The following is a 19,352-nucleotide window of genomic DNA, read 5'->3' on the forward strand; positions in this document are numbered from 1 at the left end:
TGATCGCGCTAATCTCAGGAGCTACAGGTCCAATTTGAAAAATTCTTTCGGTCATTTATCGAGGAAGGCTTATAGGCTATATAATATCATCACGCTAAGACCAACAGAAGTGGAGCAATGCGGGTAAACCGCAGGGCACAGCTAGTTTTCATTATGCGATACCGTCGCCTATTGACAAATTAAGGGCTTGGGCGAGTCGCCCAGTTGCGACACTCACCACGTAGGCGGCGGGGGTACAAGGCCTGGCTGTTAACCCCTGTCGCCGAAGATGAACGGTGGCCACCGTTGGGTTTTAGTGGGTAGGGCTTCATGCGAGTCCCACATACCCCCTCGAGCAGTAAAACTGGGGGATGCGTAAATGCATTTCCCAACGATAAAAAAAAGGGCACAGCTAGTTTGTGATATTTTGTAACATATGTTATCTACATATTAATAAAAATAAAAACACGACTTTTTAGTTTATAAAGATTTTTCTAGTTATGATGTTGTGTGTATGTTGATGTCATGCGCATTTTTTTAGGCACCTAATATGTGAGTTTATTTCACCAAAAGATGCGTGTAATTTTCATGCAAGGTTTGTGATCATCTTATTTATTTACCTTGATTAACTGAATATAAGTATATTATAATAATTAAAACCTATCTTCTCTTCTTATATACTAGCTGTGCCCTGCGGTTTTACCCGCAGTGCTCCACTTCTGTCTTAGCGTGAAAATATTTTTTCAAATCGGACCAGTAGGTAGTTCCTAAGATAAGCGCGTTCAAACAAACAAACTGTTCAGCTTTATAATATTAGTATTAGTATAGATTCAGACCAAAAATTACGCTTATTTAAAAACAACCCAACATTAAAAAAAATAATATACTCTTTTATTACATGTTTTTATTTCAACTAAGAATTCATCATCATCATCAGCCCATTGCAGGGACACGGGCCTCCTATGAGGGTACAGGCCATAATCCACCACGCTGGCCAAGTGCGGGTTGGCGGATGACACATATCGTCGAACTTTTGATTCTTCGACATGTCGGTTTCCTCACGATGTTTTCCTTCACCGTTCGAGCAGTGGTGATGTTACAACATGCGCAGATAAATTGAAAAATCATTTTTATTTCCTGCGCGCTCGCCCGGTCTCGAACCCCGGACTTATCGATTCGAAGTCCGAGGTCTCACCACTGAGCCACCACTGCTCTAACTAAGAATTATGCATACTAAAAAGAACCCAGATTCTCAAAAAATAATGTTGTTATAGCTTCCCCTTAACAATCTATAATGTATGGAGGCTCCTTGAATAATACACAGTTTCGAATTCATTTGTTTATTATAATTACATATATTTTACATTTATTTACATTCAAATACATTAAAGCTCTGCGGGTGGGGACGCGTGACAAATGTATATTTTTATCAATATTTTTACAAAATTATTAATTTAAAGAGCGTGTGTGCGCACACGTGTCAGAAGTGAAACTTCTTTGCCAAGATTTAAAGATACCAAAATCGTCGCCATACTCCATGACGTAACTGTATTGCCATGACGCGACCTTGAAATTTTACTCTCAACGCGCCTAAAGAAGTTTCACTTCAAAAAATACAATTAACATCAGTTTCAAAGTTTATATGATAAGTTTTTAGTTATTAACTAGTGGTCCGCCCCGGCTTCGCCCGTGGTACCTACATGTTTAAACTATCCTATCTCTCAAGTTGGATCGAACTGCACATGGTGTGCGAATTTTATTATAATCGGTTAAGTGGTTTAGGAGTCTATTGAGGACAAACATTGTGTCACGAGATTTATATATATTAAGATAAGATAAGATGGTTTCTTCTCACTAAAATTCCGCCCGCGAATTATATTTACAAATAATTATTAATATCACCAAACATACTGGCACAATAATATATATTTCATAAATAATTAATTATATTTGGTATCAAAAATATTATCACTTTTATAAACTTTATACATTTTTACATTATGGCGTTTACAGATAAAATTCAACCTTAATTAAATTACAGTATTGTTTAAAAATTGGTTTGAGAATTTTTTACAATTACCTACACAATTATTTTCTTTACTCTATAATTTTTAGATGGTTACAATTTAAGAAAACATTATGAGAGAGAAAAGTTATATTTTACAAAGATTTTTCACTTGATATTAATGGTATCCTTAAAAATATTCATTATTAAGTATTTTTTTAAGTTGAAGTCCACACGAGATCCTTTAAATTTTCTCTCTAATAATTTACATTTAATTACAAAATATTCCAAATATTAAACACAATCTACATATAAAAATAAACACAACTAAATGTTTGTTATCACAGACAACAAGTTTAAATAATAATTTGGAAAATCCAAAAGTGCACGCCTCATAATTTTTTTTTAATAAATATTTATTAATTATTATTTTTGTTTATTTAATAACAATTAAACCACATCGAATCAGACCCTGAAAAATGAAAGGGTTCTATTCCTGCATACTCAAGCGTAAGAGAAAAAAAAAGACTCGATTAGTAAAGTATTTCGGTCGCTATCGTGTTAACAAGAAAAAGGATCCGCACATACAGACACACGGACGTCCAAGACAGAACTTTTTTAAACTGTTTTTTAACTAGTTTAAATAACAAAAATGACATCAAAAATATCATGAACGTTAAAAATAGTGTTTTTTCTTAATATGTGTGTGTATGTATTATCTTACAAGTGCAATGTATGATACATAAAGACATTTTAAGTTTGAAAAATCAGATGTTTTGCGCGAAGTGACAGTAGTACCCACCTCAACGCTTCGCTTATGAGGCGTGCAATAATACAATTTTCACAATCTATTCCTAACTACGATTTTTACACTATCTACCAAACGAATGTTCACACTTTTCGATTTGACTTAACACCTTCGCTATCCTATCGTGTAGTATCTTTGCATTCTTTTCTGGCAAAGGAGGTAATACATCACGAATAACTGCGTTATTTTTGGCATGAAACATGTCACTTAGTTTACCACCTATCGAGGTTTCGTGCAGCGCCCTTAAAGCGTCTACCGTCCTCTTTCTAAACACACATAGATTGTCCAACATTAAACTATGATAAACATTGTATTTTTTGAGTAATCTATACCCGTGTAACAACCCTGATTCATTGTCCAAAAACAGGAGTAATCCACTGTCCATCTTCCTTGCTAAATTATGCGCAGGACCATCCATTATATTAACATTCCATTGGTAGTTAAACAGATTATTTACTATCCTATCTAAATTAGCTGTTAGATAGTCAAAAATAATCAGATCCGACCATTGTGCCAATTCCACAAATTGGTCTATCGTCTTCTTAGTCAATTTCATGTCTATATGATCGAATGTGTCATTCGCGTCTTTTTTAACCTTAACGTCTTTCGCTTTGAGTTTATTTATTAGAATTTGTTTGTTTGTATCTGTTTCTTTTTCTTTCAACGCCATGTCCAGTACATCCATTTTATTTAGATGTCGATTTGAAGGCTTGAAAATATCAGGAATGGTCGCAGATTCTAAGCTTGGTATGTACTGTGTTAAAACTACAGCCCTGTTTGTATTCCATTGCGCTGTAGCTATGTCATTAGCCACATTCGCCCAGAGTTTATCTTTCAAATCAACGACTTTAACAACAGAAGGCGCTAGATTGGTTAAATTGAGCAACCTAGCCACGTAGAAGCTAAATATCTCTCCCTGTATTTGATCTGTGTTTTGTCTGTACCGCACACAAGCTTGAATACCATCTTTGAAAGTGACCAGACGATTCTGCATTCTGCCACAACCAGATTCCATTTTTATAACTTCACTTTGGTCTAAATATCGTTCCCATATTTCTGCTGTATTCTGACCATAGCCTTGTGGCATGGAATTCTCAATTTCTGGTCCCCAAAATATACTATCGTATAGCACAGTTTCGTCACTAGGTATGTACACAGTCCTATTTATATTGACAATTTTATGTCTGTGATGATTAATTTTGTTATCTTTTAAGATCTCCTTCATGTCCTCTGTAAGACTTTTTGGGTAAACATCTTTGTATTTGTGATTATCACCCGTAAACGAAACAGCTGAGAAGTCTTTTTCCCTCTCTGCTGCTTCTAGATCTTTTGATTCTTTGACTTTTAACGAATTAAATGTTCGCATACTGGAATTAATTTTTCTATGGCTTGTATTTGGAGAGATATTTGCCTGTGAGCCCATTATTAAGACTCCTATAATAAATCCTAATAAAAAACTGATAAATACGCTTATAAAACAGTAATTGTACAGGCTATATTCTCTCTTTAGGATTCGCCTTGATAAGTCTTCTTTGTAGAAATTGTTATAAATAATATAATTAGGCTTTTTACTGAACGTCATGTTGATTGGTCTGATGTTTATTTTTGTTTCTGTTACGTCTTTTGACGTTACATATTCCGATATATCTCTCGTTTGATTTTCTGCCATTTTTCTTAGTCTGGTTACGCCATTATCTGTAACAAAGAAAAAATATTGATTAGTTATGCATTTAGTGTTATTGATACGTTCAACTCAATTATTATAATAGACAGTGCATTTATTCGATAGGATTGTTAATAAAAGTAACCTGTACATTTCGCAAAATCATCCACTAACTATTATTAAAATATCAACACAAATTATTTAGGAATTTGTATGTTAAACAACATCAAACATCTCTGCTTTTTACAAGAACTTATACCTAATATATAATAATAATACTTTTAATATATTTACGAAAACGCAAAGCACTATTCCTATTCTTATACTAGACTAGCTGTGCCCCGCGGTTTTACCCGCATTTCTCCACTCCTGTTGGTGTTAGCGTGATGATATATATAGCCTATGGCCTTCCTCGATAAATGAGCTATCTAACACCGAAGGAATGTCAAATCGGACCAGTTGTTCTTGAGATTAGCGCGTTCAAACAAACAAACTGTTCAGCTTTATAATATTAGTATAGATATTTAACAAAAACCGGTTTTAACCGTAAACAATTTACCAAAAGCCATAAATTGTGTTTCCCGCTGTTTTTGTATATTTCTACGTATTTAATATAATACTTGTTATTTTAGTTATTTATTATTCTTAATTTATTACACATTTATTTCTCATATTATATAAGCAGAGTAAGTGCTATATTAATAAATATATATCACACGTATCATATATTCCATCGTTGTATATACATATATATATTATTCTAATTTGTTATCTATTTATTTATTATAGTATGTGTAAGCTGTAACTCCAATCGTCGCAATCGATAGGGGCTCCTGAAAATCAGTGCTGTTAGTGTTCCTATGGGGCACCACAGCTTTTAACTGAGTAGTCCCTTTTGATAATGGACATTACCACACAGTTCTTTGTTGTTGTTTTTAGTTATATTTTTTAAGTTTAGTTATAAGGTTTTTTATATTATTTTCTTTGTTTTGTTTTAAGTAAGTTTTATTAGTTTTTAAGTTTTATTGTTTTTTTTGTTTTCTTTTTTAATTATGTTTGTTTTTTGTATCTGTGTGGTGTGTTTTATTGTCAATAAATGTTTTTATTATTATTATTATGTGTATCTCATCCATAATACTCGGGTACCATCATAAGGAAGGTACCCGGTCCTTTGGAAGGCTTACGTGGGGACACGGATCCAACACGCAGAGGCCCTATAGAGAACTTTACTGTGTTGTGGGACACCAGCCGCAGCCTGCCCATGACTGCACTATAGAGATACAGTCCTAGGCAGTCCGCGGCCGATGTAGGACTATTTCGAGATATGGAAAACAAAATAAACTAGGCTATGGAGTGGGATGTTAAATGGGCCGGTATTTGGGAACTATTGGAAACTATGGCACCTGCCTTTCTACTAAAATAAAGTAAAAATATTTTGGCAGGTGGTGACTCGCCCTCTCACTGTATGGGCCCCCGAAATAAGTCACTGCAAAAGTGCGACAAGGGGGCAACATATTGTGAGCAGCTAAGGGTGGAGAGGCGTCCCTGGACTTTAAACTACGATCACGCGCTCCCTGAGGGTCCAGCATCACGTGCCCACTCGCCACTTACGATTCGCATCCACCCTTCGAGCTAAAAGCTCTCGCGGCTCCACTCTGGCCGGCCGGTTAAGGCAAGCCAGAGGCGGGGGTCCTGTCCTCGTCAGGCTTCACTCCGACCGGCCGCTGAAGGCGAGCCGGAGATGAAGACAGGGGCCTCCCCCGGGAGCACTCGGTTCCCGCGGGGTCGCTACTCCCCGACACCCCGCCACAAGGTGTCCTGCGGGTTGACTGACTGCACGGGTGGAATATCTGTTGTCACGTAGACAATAGATATTCCAACCGTGGGCGATGGGGTCGTCACATCCCTACGCCTTTATTATTATTATTATTATTAAATATAATATGATTTACTCGCAGCTAGAAAGCTATCAAGTTACATACAAATGACACATCAATAAAATATAATGTTTATTAAATTTTAATAATACTTGTTTTGTAATCCAAGTAAATCGATATATTTATATTTTATAGACTAGAGTTTTAAAATATACTAGCTGTGTTCTGCGGTTTTACGCATGTCTAGCAACAATGGAGTTTCTTGCTGGTTCTTCTCCATAGATAGGTAGGGAGAGCGGGGATGAAAGTCACATTTTTAGCTTTTTTTATGTAACTTCCAAAATACGTTGTTTAGGAATGATATTTGTATACCAAAAGATAGTGTAATTATTCTGTTACAAAAGAAATAAATGTATTTTTGTGTAATATTATCAGTTGTAGAAATATTTTGTATTTTCACTCGTAAGAAAAATGTGACTTATAACCCCGGGTCAGGGATGGTTGTCACAATGCCTAGGGTAGGTAGTCACATACTAAATAACAGGCAATTTATAAATAGAAAGTCACACTTTGGTCTTATAATTTTACGGAATAGTTTTTAATTAAGAACTCTTAACCAAATGAAACCGTGTCTACGGTCTTTATTTCAGTCTGAATATTAATCAATCACAATTTTAGCAAACAATAATAATCGTGAGTCAATATAGAGTCATCAAGGACAGATGGACTTCCAGCAGGTTTGTTAGGGTGATTTTCCGGTGTTGATTGAAAATTTAGGGCTAAAACAAACAACCTCAAAACGAAAATAAAGTCATCTCGCATACAGGGGGCTGGTTGATATGTGACAACCAGCCCCCGAAAATTTGTGACAACGAGCCCCATAACACGTTTTAGGAAAATAAAATTGAAAATAAATTCCGATCAATGAATATCTAAAAAACTATACTACGATATTATAAAACACATTTCATCATCATCAAATGCACTGAAAGATTATTACTGTAAAACAAGAACGTATAATTACGAGGTTCGACACAGCAGCACAAAAATTTACTTTTGCTGTGCGAAAACAATAAACACGTGTGAGGCCCTCACGGCAGATCGGAGCGGTCTGATGCGAAGTTGAGACAGCGTTTTCACTGTATCGCTCTTGCCACGCTGTTCAACAGACTTATTCGATAGTTCAGTTTTGTGTTAAGACCGCTGTGACAACCAACCCGTGAGACAACCAAACCCGGTCTCCCTAACTGCTTTCCGAATCGGTGTTAAATGTTACAAATATGTAATGACGATTCAAAAGTGTCTAGAAGAAGTCTAATTGAATAAATACAATAAACGAGTAAGCAAAAATAAAATAGATGTTATTAAAACAAAACTAGGTACATATATATGTATAATTTACATATCTTATATATAAAAATTAATCGCAAAATGTGTTGGTAAGCGCATAACTCGAGAACGGCTGAACCGATTTAGATAATTCTTTTTTTTATTATATTCCTTGAAGTACGAGGATGGTTTTTATGTAGAGAAAACGTAAATATGTACCACGGGCGAAGCCGGGGCGGACCGCTAGTTATGTAATAAAAACAGACTCAATTTATTTATTCAATTAGACTTCTTCTAGAAGCACTTCTGAATCGTAACAGTTAACATTTACCACCGATTCGGAAAGCAGTATGGAGAAGAACCGGCAAGAAACTCCATAGTTGCTCTTTTAAAACAATGTCAGTATTACATTTTAATCCTACTAATATCATAAATGCGAAAGTGTGAGGATGTGTGTGTGTGTTTGTTACTCTTTCACGCAAATTCTACTGAACCGACTATATGAAATTTAGCACACATATAGAGGGTAACTTGGATTAACACATAGGATAGGTTTAATCCCGGAAATCCCACGGGTACGGGAACTATGCGTGTTTTCCTTTGAAAACGCGGACGAAGCCTCGGGCGGAAAGCTAGTTTTACAAAAAATGTACATCTTCGAACCCACAACTAATAGAAAATAAAGCCGTCACTAATCCACACAATGATTGACGTGCATGTATGTTTGTTAATCTTATAATTACTCCGGTACAAGATAAACATTTGTGATAATGTTTTTACTGCTCGAATTTCCGGGTTTCGGGTATGTTATGCAACTAGTTTTTAGTTTGGCTTCTGTTATTTTGGGTTCCGTGGTGAATTGGTGATTTTATTGAAATTTGTAATGTATACCTACCTACTGTCACAGATTTTTTACTGTGGTAAGTATAGTCAAATTATACGACCTTAAATATAATATGATTTTGTATTCTTTGTATATTTTACTATACCATCTTTATATATAAAAATGAATCACAAAATGTGTTGGTAAGCGCATCGAGAACGGCTGAACCGATTTCGATAATTCTTTTTTAATTATATTCCTTGAAGTACGAGGATGGTTCTTATGTAGAGAAAACGTAAATATTATGTACCACGGGCGAAGCCGGGGCGGACCGCTAGTATTTATATAATATTATGTTTGTAAAAATCATGCTGTTCGTTTGTCTCGAGAATGGATGTATTGATTCGGAGAATTTTGAGTTTGAAATATGTGTGAGTAAAGGAATGGTTTAAAAGATGAGAAATATAATTAATAACAAGTAACAGAATATATTTATTTTGTTTTTTTTTTCATACTTAATTTTTTTTTATTAACCAAAAACATCTGCCAATTATTTATTTACGTTAGCAATACGAGAAACACGTGAACTTTTGAATAAAGATATAAAAAAGTCGATAAAAAACGCGTTAAAAAATAACGATTCGTGACATATATATAATGTGTTTAACAAAATTCTTACAAGTCGATGTTGAAAAAAAACAAGAAAAAACCTGACGCTGCGCTCGGTCGAACATAAAAAGTCTTGTTAGGAGTTTATCGGAATTATATAGAGCTGCTGAGGAGCTGTTAATACGCTTGAAGATTTAAAAGTTAGGAAAAAACTTGCTTTAAAAGTGACGAAAAAGATTATTATAAGTAGATATGAAAGTTTACAGTCACGTAAAGAGGCTGAACGAATTGTGATTGTTATAATTTGTTCATATAATCTGTTCACGTTAAATTAGAATTGATTCGAACATCGGCTATTTAAGAAAAAAAAATAATATATTTAATTAAGTCATAAATTACCTATTGTAATAACTTCTATATTACTAATTACGAAAACAAAAATATGTTAATTTAACGATCCATAAAACATACACATTCATAACAAATAACTATACAACAAATCAACATTCCAAAGCGGTATTATCAGCTCCAAGGATTCCATCTAACAACCGGTCATGCCCGTGAAAACAATATTGTTAATTGAATTATTATAGAGCTAACTTAATAATTGGTGGGTGTTACCAGCACTATATAATTTCCGATACATTTGTATATTTGTTTTAACGCGTGTATAATTTAACCGCTCTATATAATTATTTAGAAGCTTGTACGTTAAGTTTATTGGAATTTTAATACTGAAGCGATTTCGATGCGGTTTTTTGTTCTGTTGAATATTTATAAACAAATAGTGTTTCCGTTTGATTCTTTTTGTAAGTTTTGTGAACTTGAATTTTTAACGTTAATTTCGTTAATTATTCATAATAATTTATTCATTAATTAAATTACTTAAAATCTAGAAATTCAACAGTTTTGATTTACTTATAGTATTAAATCTTTTTAAATTGAAACTTCTTTAGGCGCGTGGTAAAATATCAAGGTCGCGTCATGGCAATACCGTCACGTCATGCAGTAAGGCTACGATTTTGGTATCTCTGAATCTTGCCAAGGAAGTTTCATTTCTGACGTGTTTTATTTTTCTATTTTATTGAAGTGAAACTTCTTTATCGGGGGTGGACAAAAATTTTGTGTAACATTTTTGCGTTACGCCGCGCGCGTGACATTTTTGCGTTACGCCGTACTCGTGACATTTTTGCGTTACGCCGTACTCGTGACTATATACATTATACATGTTATATTAAAGTGATCAGCAAAATCAAAGGGTTTGTTTTAATTCTAATTCCAGTGAATTTCTAAAAAAAGTAAATAAGTAATTACATCTATTTTTCTAATACTTAGGTGTAATAATGGTATTTATTTTTCTAAGTTATTTATGATTAACCTCACTTTTTGATTGTATTTTTCAATACACTAACACGTGGGTGGAATTATGGTATCAATTTTTTCTAATACTTGAATGTTGATTGTGGTATTTATTTTTCTAAAATTGTATTTAAAGTTAACCTCAGTTTTTGATTGAATTTTTTAAAACACCAACACGTGGGCGAGATCATGTTATTTATTTTTCAAGTTATTTAAGCTTAACCTCTGTCATAATATGTATATACTATGTGCGTCATTAATTTCTGACTGTTTCGAGATTTCGACATTAGGAATTTATATTTATTACCTCTATTGTTCGAACAAAAATAAGTTACCGCCTTTAAGAACTTGCCGACAATGTAAGTACAGTATTGTTTCTTAGAAAACATTTTAGGAGTATACGATAATAAATCTATGACTCACGTTAACACGTGTTTGCTTGATTGGTGTTCAATTATGATTTTGTGAATTCAATATTTATAAGAATAAACCTCAAACTCTTTATGTCCAATCAAAATCCGCCTAAGTCGAAATCCTTTATAAGTTGAAAACTCTATATAACTCGAATTTTTTGGCGTCTCCCTTGGTCTTTTGAACTACCGCACGAGCTGAGCGAGCGAAGCGAGCGAGTCGCGGCAGTGGCCGGCGTTAATATTCAAATAGGTAGCGAGGAGCGACGCGAAGAGCATCTTAGGTTATCTTTTGAACTACCGCACGAGCCGAGCGAGCGAAGCGAGCGAGTTGCAGTAGCGGCCGGTGTAAATATTTAAATAGGTAGCGAGGAGCAAAGCGACGAGCATCTTAGGTTAACTTTTGATTTTTGAACTACCGCACGAGCCGAGCGAGCGAAGCGAGCGAGTTGCAGCAGCGGCTGGTGTAAATATTTAAATAGGTAGCAAGGAGCGAAACGACGAGCGTGTTAGACTAACGTATTTCTGTAATATTGTATACAAGCTGTGCCGCGCGGTTTCACCCGCGTGGCTATGCTCCTGTTGGTCTTAGCGTGATAATATTATATAGCCTATATTACTCGTGGATAATGTAGCTTTCGAATGGTGAAAGAATTTTTAAAATCGGTCCAGTAGTTTATGAGCCTATTCATTACAATCAATCAAACAAACAAACAAAGTTTTCCTCTTTATAATATTACTGTAGATAGTAAATTATTTTTTGAAAAATAAGGTCATAAAGAAGTTTCACTTCTTACGTGTGTACTCTAGTACACGCACACATTTTTTTTTTAACTGGGAATCGAACGCCCACGATTATAATTATAATCATAACCACTGTACTAGTGGGTAGAATGATAAATAAAGGTTCTTTATACAAAATCGGTGTCAAGGGTCCTTAACCAACTTGGATGAAGAGGTATGCCCAATTTTGTCGCGTCATGCCGTGTAACAAGTAGAAAGTTATCAAAATAAGTAAGTATTAATAAGTTTTTAGGGTTCCGTAATGGAAAAAAGTGATATAACCTATGTATGTAATGTATTTTGTGTCTGTCTGTCTGCTTTTAAGCCTGGACACGTAGTATAGTTTTCTGTTATTTATTTATAGCTAGCTAACCGCCCACGGCTTCAGCCGGATAATCTAATACCTAATAAATTATATACTTAAATCTTCCTCTTGAATCACTCTATCTATAAAAAAACCGCATCAAAATCCGTTGCGTAGTTTAAAAGATTTGAGCATACATACAGAGAAAGCGACTTTGTTTTATACTATGTCCTATAGTGATTATGAATATGATTATAGACCGTAATTGATGCAATCAGAAACTTATACAAGTTTGGAATGATATCCATACTAATATTATAAATGCGAAAGTAACTCTGTCTGTCTGTCTGTTACTCAATCACGCCTTAACTACTGAACCAATTTGCATGAAATTTGGTATGGAGATATTTTGATACCCGAGAAAGGACATAGGCTACCTTTTATTGCGTTTTAGTTTAAAATAAAACAAAGTCCTAAAAACTGACCAGACTAAAGACTTCACTTTTAATATTTTTTGCGGTAACCCATCCAAAAACTGACCGCGCTCAGTGTTGCTTAACCGAATGGTTATCGCGAGTAACAATACAGTTAAAATCAAGCAAAGATCAATCGTTATAACTTATAAGCTATTGTAGGTAACGGTAATTGTAAGGGTATTTTCACATTGTTGTATTTTTCTATTGTTTATTGAAAAATAATATATTATTTATTTATTTATTTCAGGTCAAAGACAAAATGATACACACCCATAGAATATATACCTTACAGACTATCATACACTAGATGCGCCCCGCGGTTTCATTCACCCCAGCCGCGTGACTCGTGATGATAGCCTTTCTCGATAAATGGGCTTTTTAATACCAAAATAATTTTTCAAATCGGGCCAGTAGTTCCTGAGATTAGCGCGTCCAAACAAACAAACTCTTCAACTTTATAATATTAGTATAGATAAGTATAGATATAATAATTTATAACTAAATCTAAGAACCTTTTATTAAACTACTAGTGGTCCGCCCCGGCTTCGCCCGTGGTACATATTTCGCAATAAAAAGTAGCCTATGTCCTTTCTCAGGTATCAAAATATCTACATACCAAATTTCATGCAAATTGGTTCAGTAGTTTAGACGTGATTGAGTAACAGACAGACAGACAGACAGAGTTACTTTCGCATTTATAATACAGTTGAACCTCGATAACTTAAACCTCGGTAACATAAAAACCTCTGTAACTTCAAAAAATAATGTGTTCCCTTCCCATCAGAGCCCAAAACCTCTTTAACTTAAAATACGCAACCTCTATAACTTAAATAAATAATCTCTGTATTGGCCCTCAGTAACTTAAAGAAATGTTTCCACAACCTCTATAACATAAAATTGTTTGTCAATGAGTCATTTTGAAAGAGTGTCAAAACAAATGGTTTCGGTATTTATTGCTTGCACGTGTTTACTATGTATTGTTGACGTAAACAATACATTACCTATTGTTTGCTTTATCGAAATTCTTCAAAGCTTTGCGGCGGTTAGCTTTATGACAACAACTTACTTGCATCATAAGTTTTTGATTGTTGTCCTGGAAACATCACTTTACTTACTGTGTGATGAAACTGGCTTAAAATGAGTCCAAAAAGAAAACTAACAACCCTAACCTACGCTGATAAATTAAAAGCTATAGAAACAGTGAAAAATGGATAGACCCTTGATAACTTAAAACCTCTATAACTTAAAATATTTTGTGTTTCCCTTGGACTTTAACTTATCGAGGTTCTACTGTATTAGTATGGATTAGTAATCCTTGCTTTTTTACTCCTTTAGGCCCATTTTAAACAGACAGATTTAAATCAAACTTTGTACACTTATCAAGGATCAGACTCAAACTCAAACTCAAACTCAAACATTTATTTATTCAATTAGACTTCTTGGAGAAGCACTTTTGAAACGTCAATACATATTTTTACATTTACCACCGATTCGGAAAGCAGTATCTATGGAGAAGAACCGGCAAGAAACATCAGTAATAAAATAAGCATGTTTTTAAAGTGAAATTTCTTTAGGCGCGTTGAGAGTAAAATTTCAAGGTCACGTCATGGCAAAACCGTCACGTCATGAAGTAAGGCGACGGAGTATCTTTGAATCTTGCCAAAGAAGTTTCACTTCTGACACGTGTGCTCAGCACACACGCTCTTTTTTATATATTAATTAATATTAATAGATATTATCTCCTACTATCTAACCTAACCTTTACATCCATATTTGCCCAACGCGTTTTTCCCTGCAATCCCTATTTTTAGCAGCTGTTAGTGAAAATAGGTCCAGCCGTTACGATTATACTGGGATCTCATTGACAAAAATAACAATAAAGAGTTGTAATATTCATAATTTTATCACAAATCTAGCTGAGGCATTTCCCTCCACGCTACTTCATTAAAATACCATTCCCGAGATGGTAGTGGCAACTTTTCAAAAATCCTAACAAAAAGTGTTCAGTCGTTTCTGATTAATTTAAATATTGTGATCGATGGATCTGTTTCACTTTTGTTTATGGTGTATTTATGTGTGTGAAAGTGATAGAAAATCGATATTAATTTATTAAAATAGCTTTGGTAACTATTTTTAGCAGCTGCTAGTGAAAATAGGTCCATCACCCCCTGGATCAACCCCTGGAGTGCGGAAAGAGAGCTCTCGATTTTGTCCCCTTGTCCTCATGATTTTTGTACGGCGTTGCGGAATAACGGATTAAAAGCAGTATTGAAATAGTATGACACAGATGCCGTACATGGTCAAATGACCAAATTTACCCCCGGTAATTCTCGGAAAATAAATAAAAAGTCCGACTCTGTGGACCACCATTTTTGTACGGCACTGTGCGTTTTCTTATTATTTTTAATGGATCTATCGGTGGTAAAGATACAAAAATACATCCGTACAAAAATATGTGACCAAAATTTACTGCAGAGTCTACCTGTACTTTCGAATTCGCATCTGCACTCAGTTGGACAGCTTATTATAAGTGACGGGATAGTGCTGAATCTTATTATTTTATGCTCTTATATCGTTCTAGATAGGTCACCTGGTGGTTCAAATGACCCATATTTTTTTCAACATGGGCCAGTAGTCTATCATAATTTTATCAAGAGTGTAGGTATTTAAAACATACCTATCCTTCGATTTTATTTCTTAATATTTTGTATTTAAATGTAACGTTGTCCGTTAGTTTAATGTTATCAAACATTTGGGAAACATATTTGCCAAAATTTGACTGGCAACCTAGTCGATATATATTCTCCTAATTACAAATATAGTTTTGGTTTCATCAAAAAAAAACTATGAACGAAGTAATCCTGCGGTGGGATCTAGGACTAATCTCAATCTCAATCTCAATACTATTATAAAGGCGAAAGTTTGTATGGATGTATGGATGTATGGATGTATGGATATATGGATGTATGGATGTATGGATGTATGGATGTTTGTTACTCTTTCACGTAAAAACTACTGAACCGATTACAATGAAATTTAGCACACATATAGAGGGTAACTTGGATTAACACATAGGATAGTTTTTATCCCGGAAATCCCACGGGAACGGGAACTATGCGGGTTTTCCTTTGCAAACGCGGGCGAAGCCGCGGGCGGAAATCTAGTAATACAAATAAAGGATTTAAAATGAATTAGTATTACGTAAAATAGTATCTACCCTTGTTCCTCATCTATTTCAGTGTAAAATAATGTTTAAAAAAGTCGAGGTTTTTGGGTGAAACCAACAAAAACAAACAACCTTCTACAAAATATCGTTAGATGACGAATTTTTCAGCCCAGACAGCCTAGATTTCGCAACCTAGGCGCCTATTCAGGAAATATTAAATTCTAGATGCGTAGGAGTTACAATGGTCGCGTGGGACAAACTGAGAAATTATTGCTGTATCTATTCGTAAATCATGCTTATTGATTTTAGATGGCCATAATAAATTTGAAGGGGTTAAAAACTGCTAGATTAGTCATGTATTTGGAATTATCTAGGTTTAGACTTATAGCTAATAGGCATATTATGAGAAAGATTTAAATACTGAATGAAGAGAAAGGAAAACACTAATGCACATAAAAATAAATATTATATAGACATTAGTATAGACTAATATTATAAAGCTGAAGAGTTTGTTTGTTTGTTTGTTTGAACGCGTTAATCTCAGGAACTACTGGTCCGATTTGAAAAATTCTTTCGGTGTTAGATAGCCCATTTATTTAGACCATATATCATCACGCCAAGACCAACAGGAGCGGAGCAATGCGGGTGAAACCGCGAGGAACAGCTAGTAATCTATACGTAATCTTAGATACTAATATTAAAAAGCTGAAGAGTTTGTTTGTTTGAACGCGCTAATCGCAGGAACCACGGGTCAAATTTGAAATAATATTTCAGTGAGATATTTATCGAGGAAGGTCATAGGCTATAATATATCATCACGCTAAGACCAATAGTGTATACCTATCTATTATTTTTACGGCCGATTTTTCAATGCTTGGATAAAACTTATTCGTCGAATAATGTATAAAACTACAATTTTAAAAACGTATTCTAATTGCCCGTATTTGACAGTTTACGTGACATTTTAATATTATCGTGTAATACTTTATTGGGCGGATAAGTTTTATCCAAGCATTGAAAAATCGGCTCTTAGTTTCTTTTATTTATATTATGTAAAAATATAAATAAAACAAAAGGAATGCGGATTTGTAAACATTATGAATGATTTGAATTACCTAATTCTAAGTCTGTCACTTTCATTCGACTTTCACTTATTATTTAAATTAGTATTTAGCCTTTGATCTAAAAGTTCAATGATTTCGGCTTTCGAGTGAAAATATGCATTTTTAAATAATGTATAGAAATGTAGAATTTCGCAAAAAGTGCCGTTAATTAATTCATTATTTAATTTCGCTTGATTTCTAAACTGCATAAGATATTTGAATATGCATGATATGAGATATCTAATGCGTGGAGGTATCAAGCTGAAATTTATATCGGATACTCAAATTTACGGTCATTTGAAGCTGTGAAAAAATCAAACTTATAAGGCACTAGCTTACCGCCCGCGGCTTCGCCCGCTTTGTCTAAAACCTAATAAATTATATACTTAAACCTTCCTCTTGAATCACTCTATCTATTAAAAAAAAACCGCATCAAAATCCGTTGCGTAGGTTTAAAGATTTAAGCTTACAAAGGGACAGGGACAGAGAAAGCGACTTTGTTTTATACTATGTAGTGATAAACCAACGCAATCAAAAGATACAGCCGTGAATGCTGAAAATTTTCACAAATTTCAACATACGCAAGGGAATCATAACCTACATTGTACTTCCCGTGAACACAGTCTTGAAATTTGGTTAAAAGCAATGTCTTATATGTGTATGGATGTATGGATGTTTGTTACTCTTTCACGTGAAATCTTCTGAATCGATTACAATGAAATTTAGCACACATATAGAGGGTAACTTGGATACATAGGATAGCTTTTATCCCGGAAATCCCACGGGAACAGGAACTATGCGGGTTTTCCTTTGAAAACGCGGGCGAAGCCGCGGGCGGAAATCTAGTCATAGATAAAATTTAGAGTTACAACATAATAAAAAGGTTTGTTCGGAGCCCTCGGTCCGACTCGCACTTTGCCGATTCTTGAGGAAGGTTTTGGTACTTACACGCTTTATATTAGCTTCACCTGTATGTTTGTTTGTTTGTAACCGACTTCTTTGGGCGCGATTTTGACCCACTTTAAACGGCCAGATTTCGTTCAAACTTTGTAGATTTATTGAGGACCGATGACAATACACTAATTTGATAAAAATTTTATATTTTTTAGTTCGGTTTTCTATAAAAAGCGTGTTTTTAGTTTTTTTAAACTATTATTATTTTTCTACAAAGCGGGTGAAGTCGCATGCGGAAAGCTATGTTTAATTAGATAAATAAATAAAGAGTTCATATGCTGTGAATTTGAGTGTTTGAGTAATATCTCTAAAATATAGCCAATCATTATGACGTTCAATTTTGACATGTCACTTCGAATAAAGTAATAAAGTTAGATTAGCAATTACCCACAACTAGGCGGTTCGCTGTATGCCACATAAATCATTTAACTGCGACACAGGGCTTTCTAGTTCACTCATAAAGTGTTTGGAATGCGTGTGCGCACACTATGCGAATTTTTGTTATTTCTATGCGAATCATCACTACATAGTATAAAACAAAGTCGCTTTTTCTGTCCCTATGTCCCTATGTATACTCAAATATTTAAAACTACACAACGGATTTTGATGCGGTTTTTTGTAATAGATAGAGTGATTCAAGAGGAAGGTTTTAGTATATAATTTATTAGGTTTTAGACAAAGCGGGCGAAGCCGCGGGCGGAAAGCTAGTATACATATTTATATATTAATACTATGCGTATTGAAGTTCGATTTTAACACGCTTTTTAAGCTTTACCTGTATGTTTGTATGTAACCAACACGTATTGCCTCGATTTTGACCCACTTTAAACGGACAAATTTGATTCGTACAAATATGATAATATCCTATTTTATATCGATTTACGTAGCTGTTTTTATAGAAAATAAACTGTAAAATTTTAACATTACTAACTAGTAGGAAATAGAATTTAATCGTGATATCCGAATAACAATTATTAATTAGTGAAGTCCCGTGTCCCCTAGTGGAGTAATGGGCAGATGCATTATTCCTACATCTGTTTCACTGATCGATTTTCTTTAGGGACAAGTAGGTGATCAGCCTTCTGTGTCCTGCCAGACCAAGACATTTTTTTTTCGTCTTCACCGGGAATCGAACCCAGGACCCCTCGGTTCTATGCTCACGCGTCAACCACTGTACCAACGAGGTCACAATTATTATACTGACTGCTAATCTTGTTTGTTCTTGTTTCTGCCTGGAGAGTTAGCGAGAAATAGGCTATTTAATACCGCGTTGAAACATCTCATCTCATCATTAGCGACCTTATCGCTAATCGGTAATCTCTACCAGACTACAAATAATACAGATAAATTTATCTATTCAAATACTTAATTTCTCTATAACTTCGCGATGAAAATTAATCCAATTATAAATTAAAAAAAGCGGTCTTATCAATATATAGATATTTCTTCCAGACAACCAGATGTACGGAGAGAAATGAGAGAATATTATATATTATTATTTATGTAGAAGCACACCCCGGACACTCCATACAAAATTATCGTTTTGACAGTCACATTGTAGAGACTGCAAATGTGTGTGTTAACGCTTTATGGTTGGCACATTTGTGACTAGCGTAAAAAAAAATTCGCGTTTTTCTGATGAAATACATCCGTAAACAGCACAATACCTAACCATTTTCTACGAAAAACGATAATCACAGATCC

General features: G+C 34.5%; 1 protein-coding gene across 1 annotated transcript in view; it reads right to left on the reverse strand.

Annotated features, from left to right (window-relative positions):
• Nucleotides 1-1,303: 1,303 nt before the first annotated feature.
• fj (four-jointed box kinase) overlaps nt 1,304-19,352 on the reverse strand; it is a 38,037-nt gene continuing 19,988 nt past the window's right edge. The window contains exon 2 of the mRNA XM_090118516.1: nt 1,304-4,487. Within this exon, the coding sequence (XP_089974642.1) occupies nt 2,857-4,461 (1,605 nt within the window). The 5' untranslated portion in view covers nt 4,462-4,487 and the 3' untranslated portion in view covers nt 1,304-2,856. The remainder of the gene's footprint in view (nt 4,488-19,352) is intronic.

This window comes from Colias eurytheme, chromosome 30 (genome assembly GCF_061535395.1).
Source record: "Colias eurytheme isolate Ceu_HAF_F1 chromosome 30, ilColEury1 Martin Lab GWU primary, whole genome shotgun sequence".
Taxonomy (NCBI): Eukaryota; Metazoa; Arthropoda; class Insecta; order Lepidoptera; family Pieridae; genus Colias; species Colias eurytheme.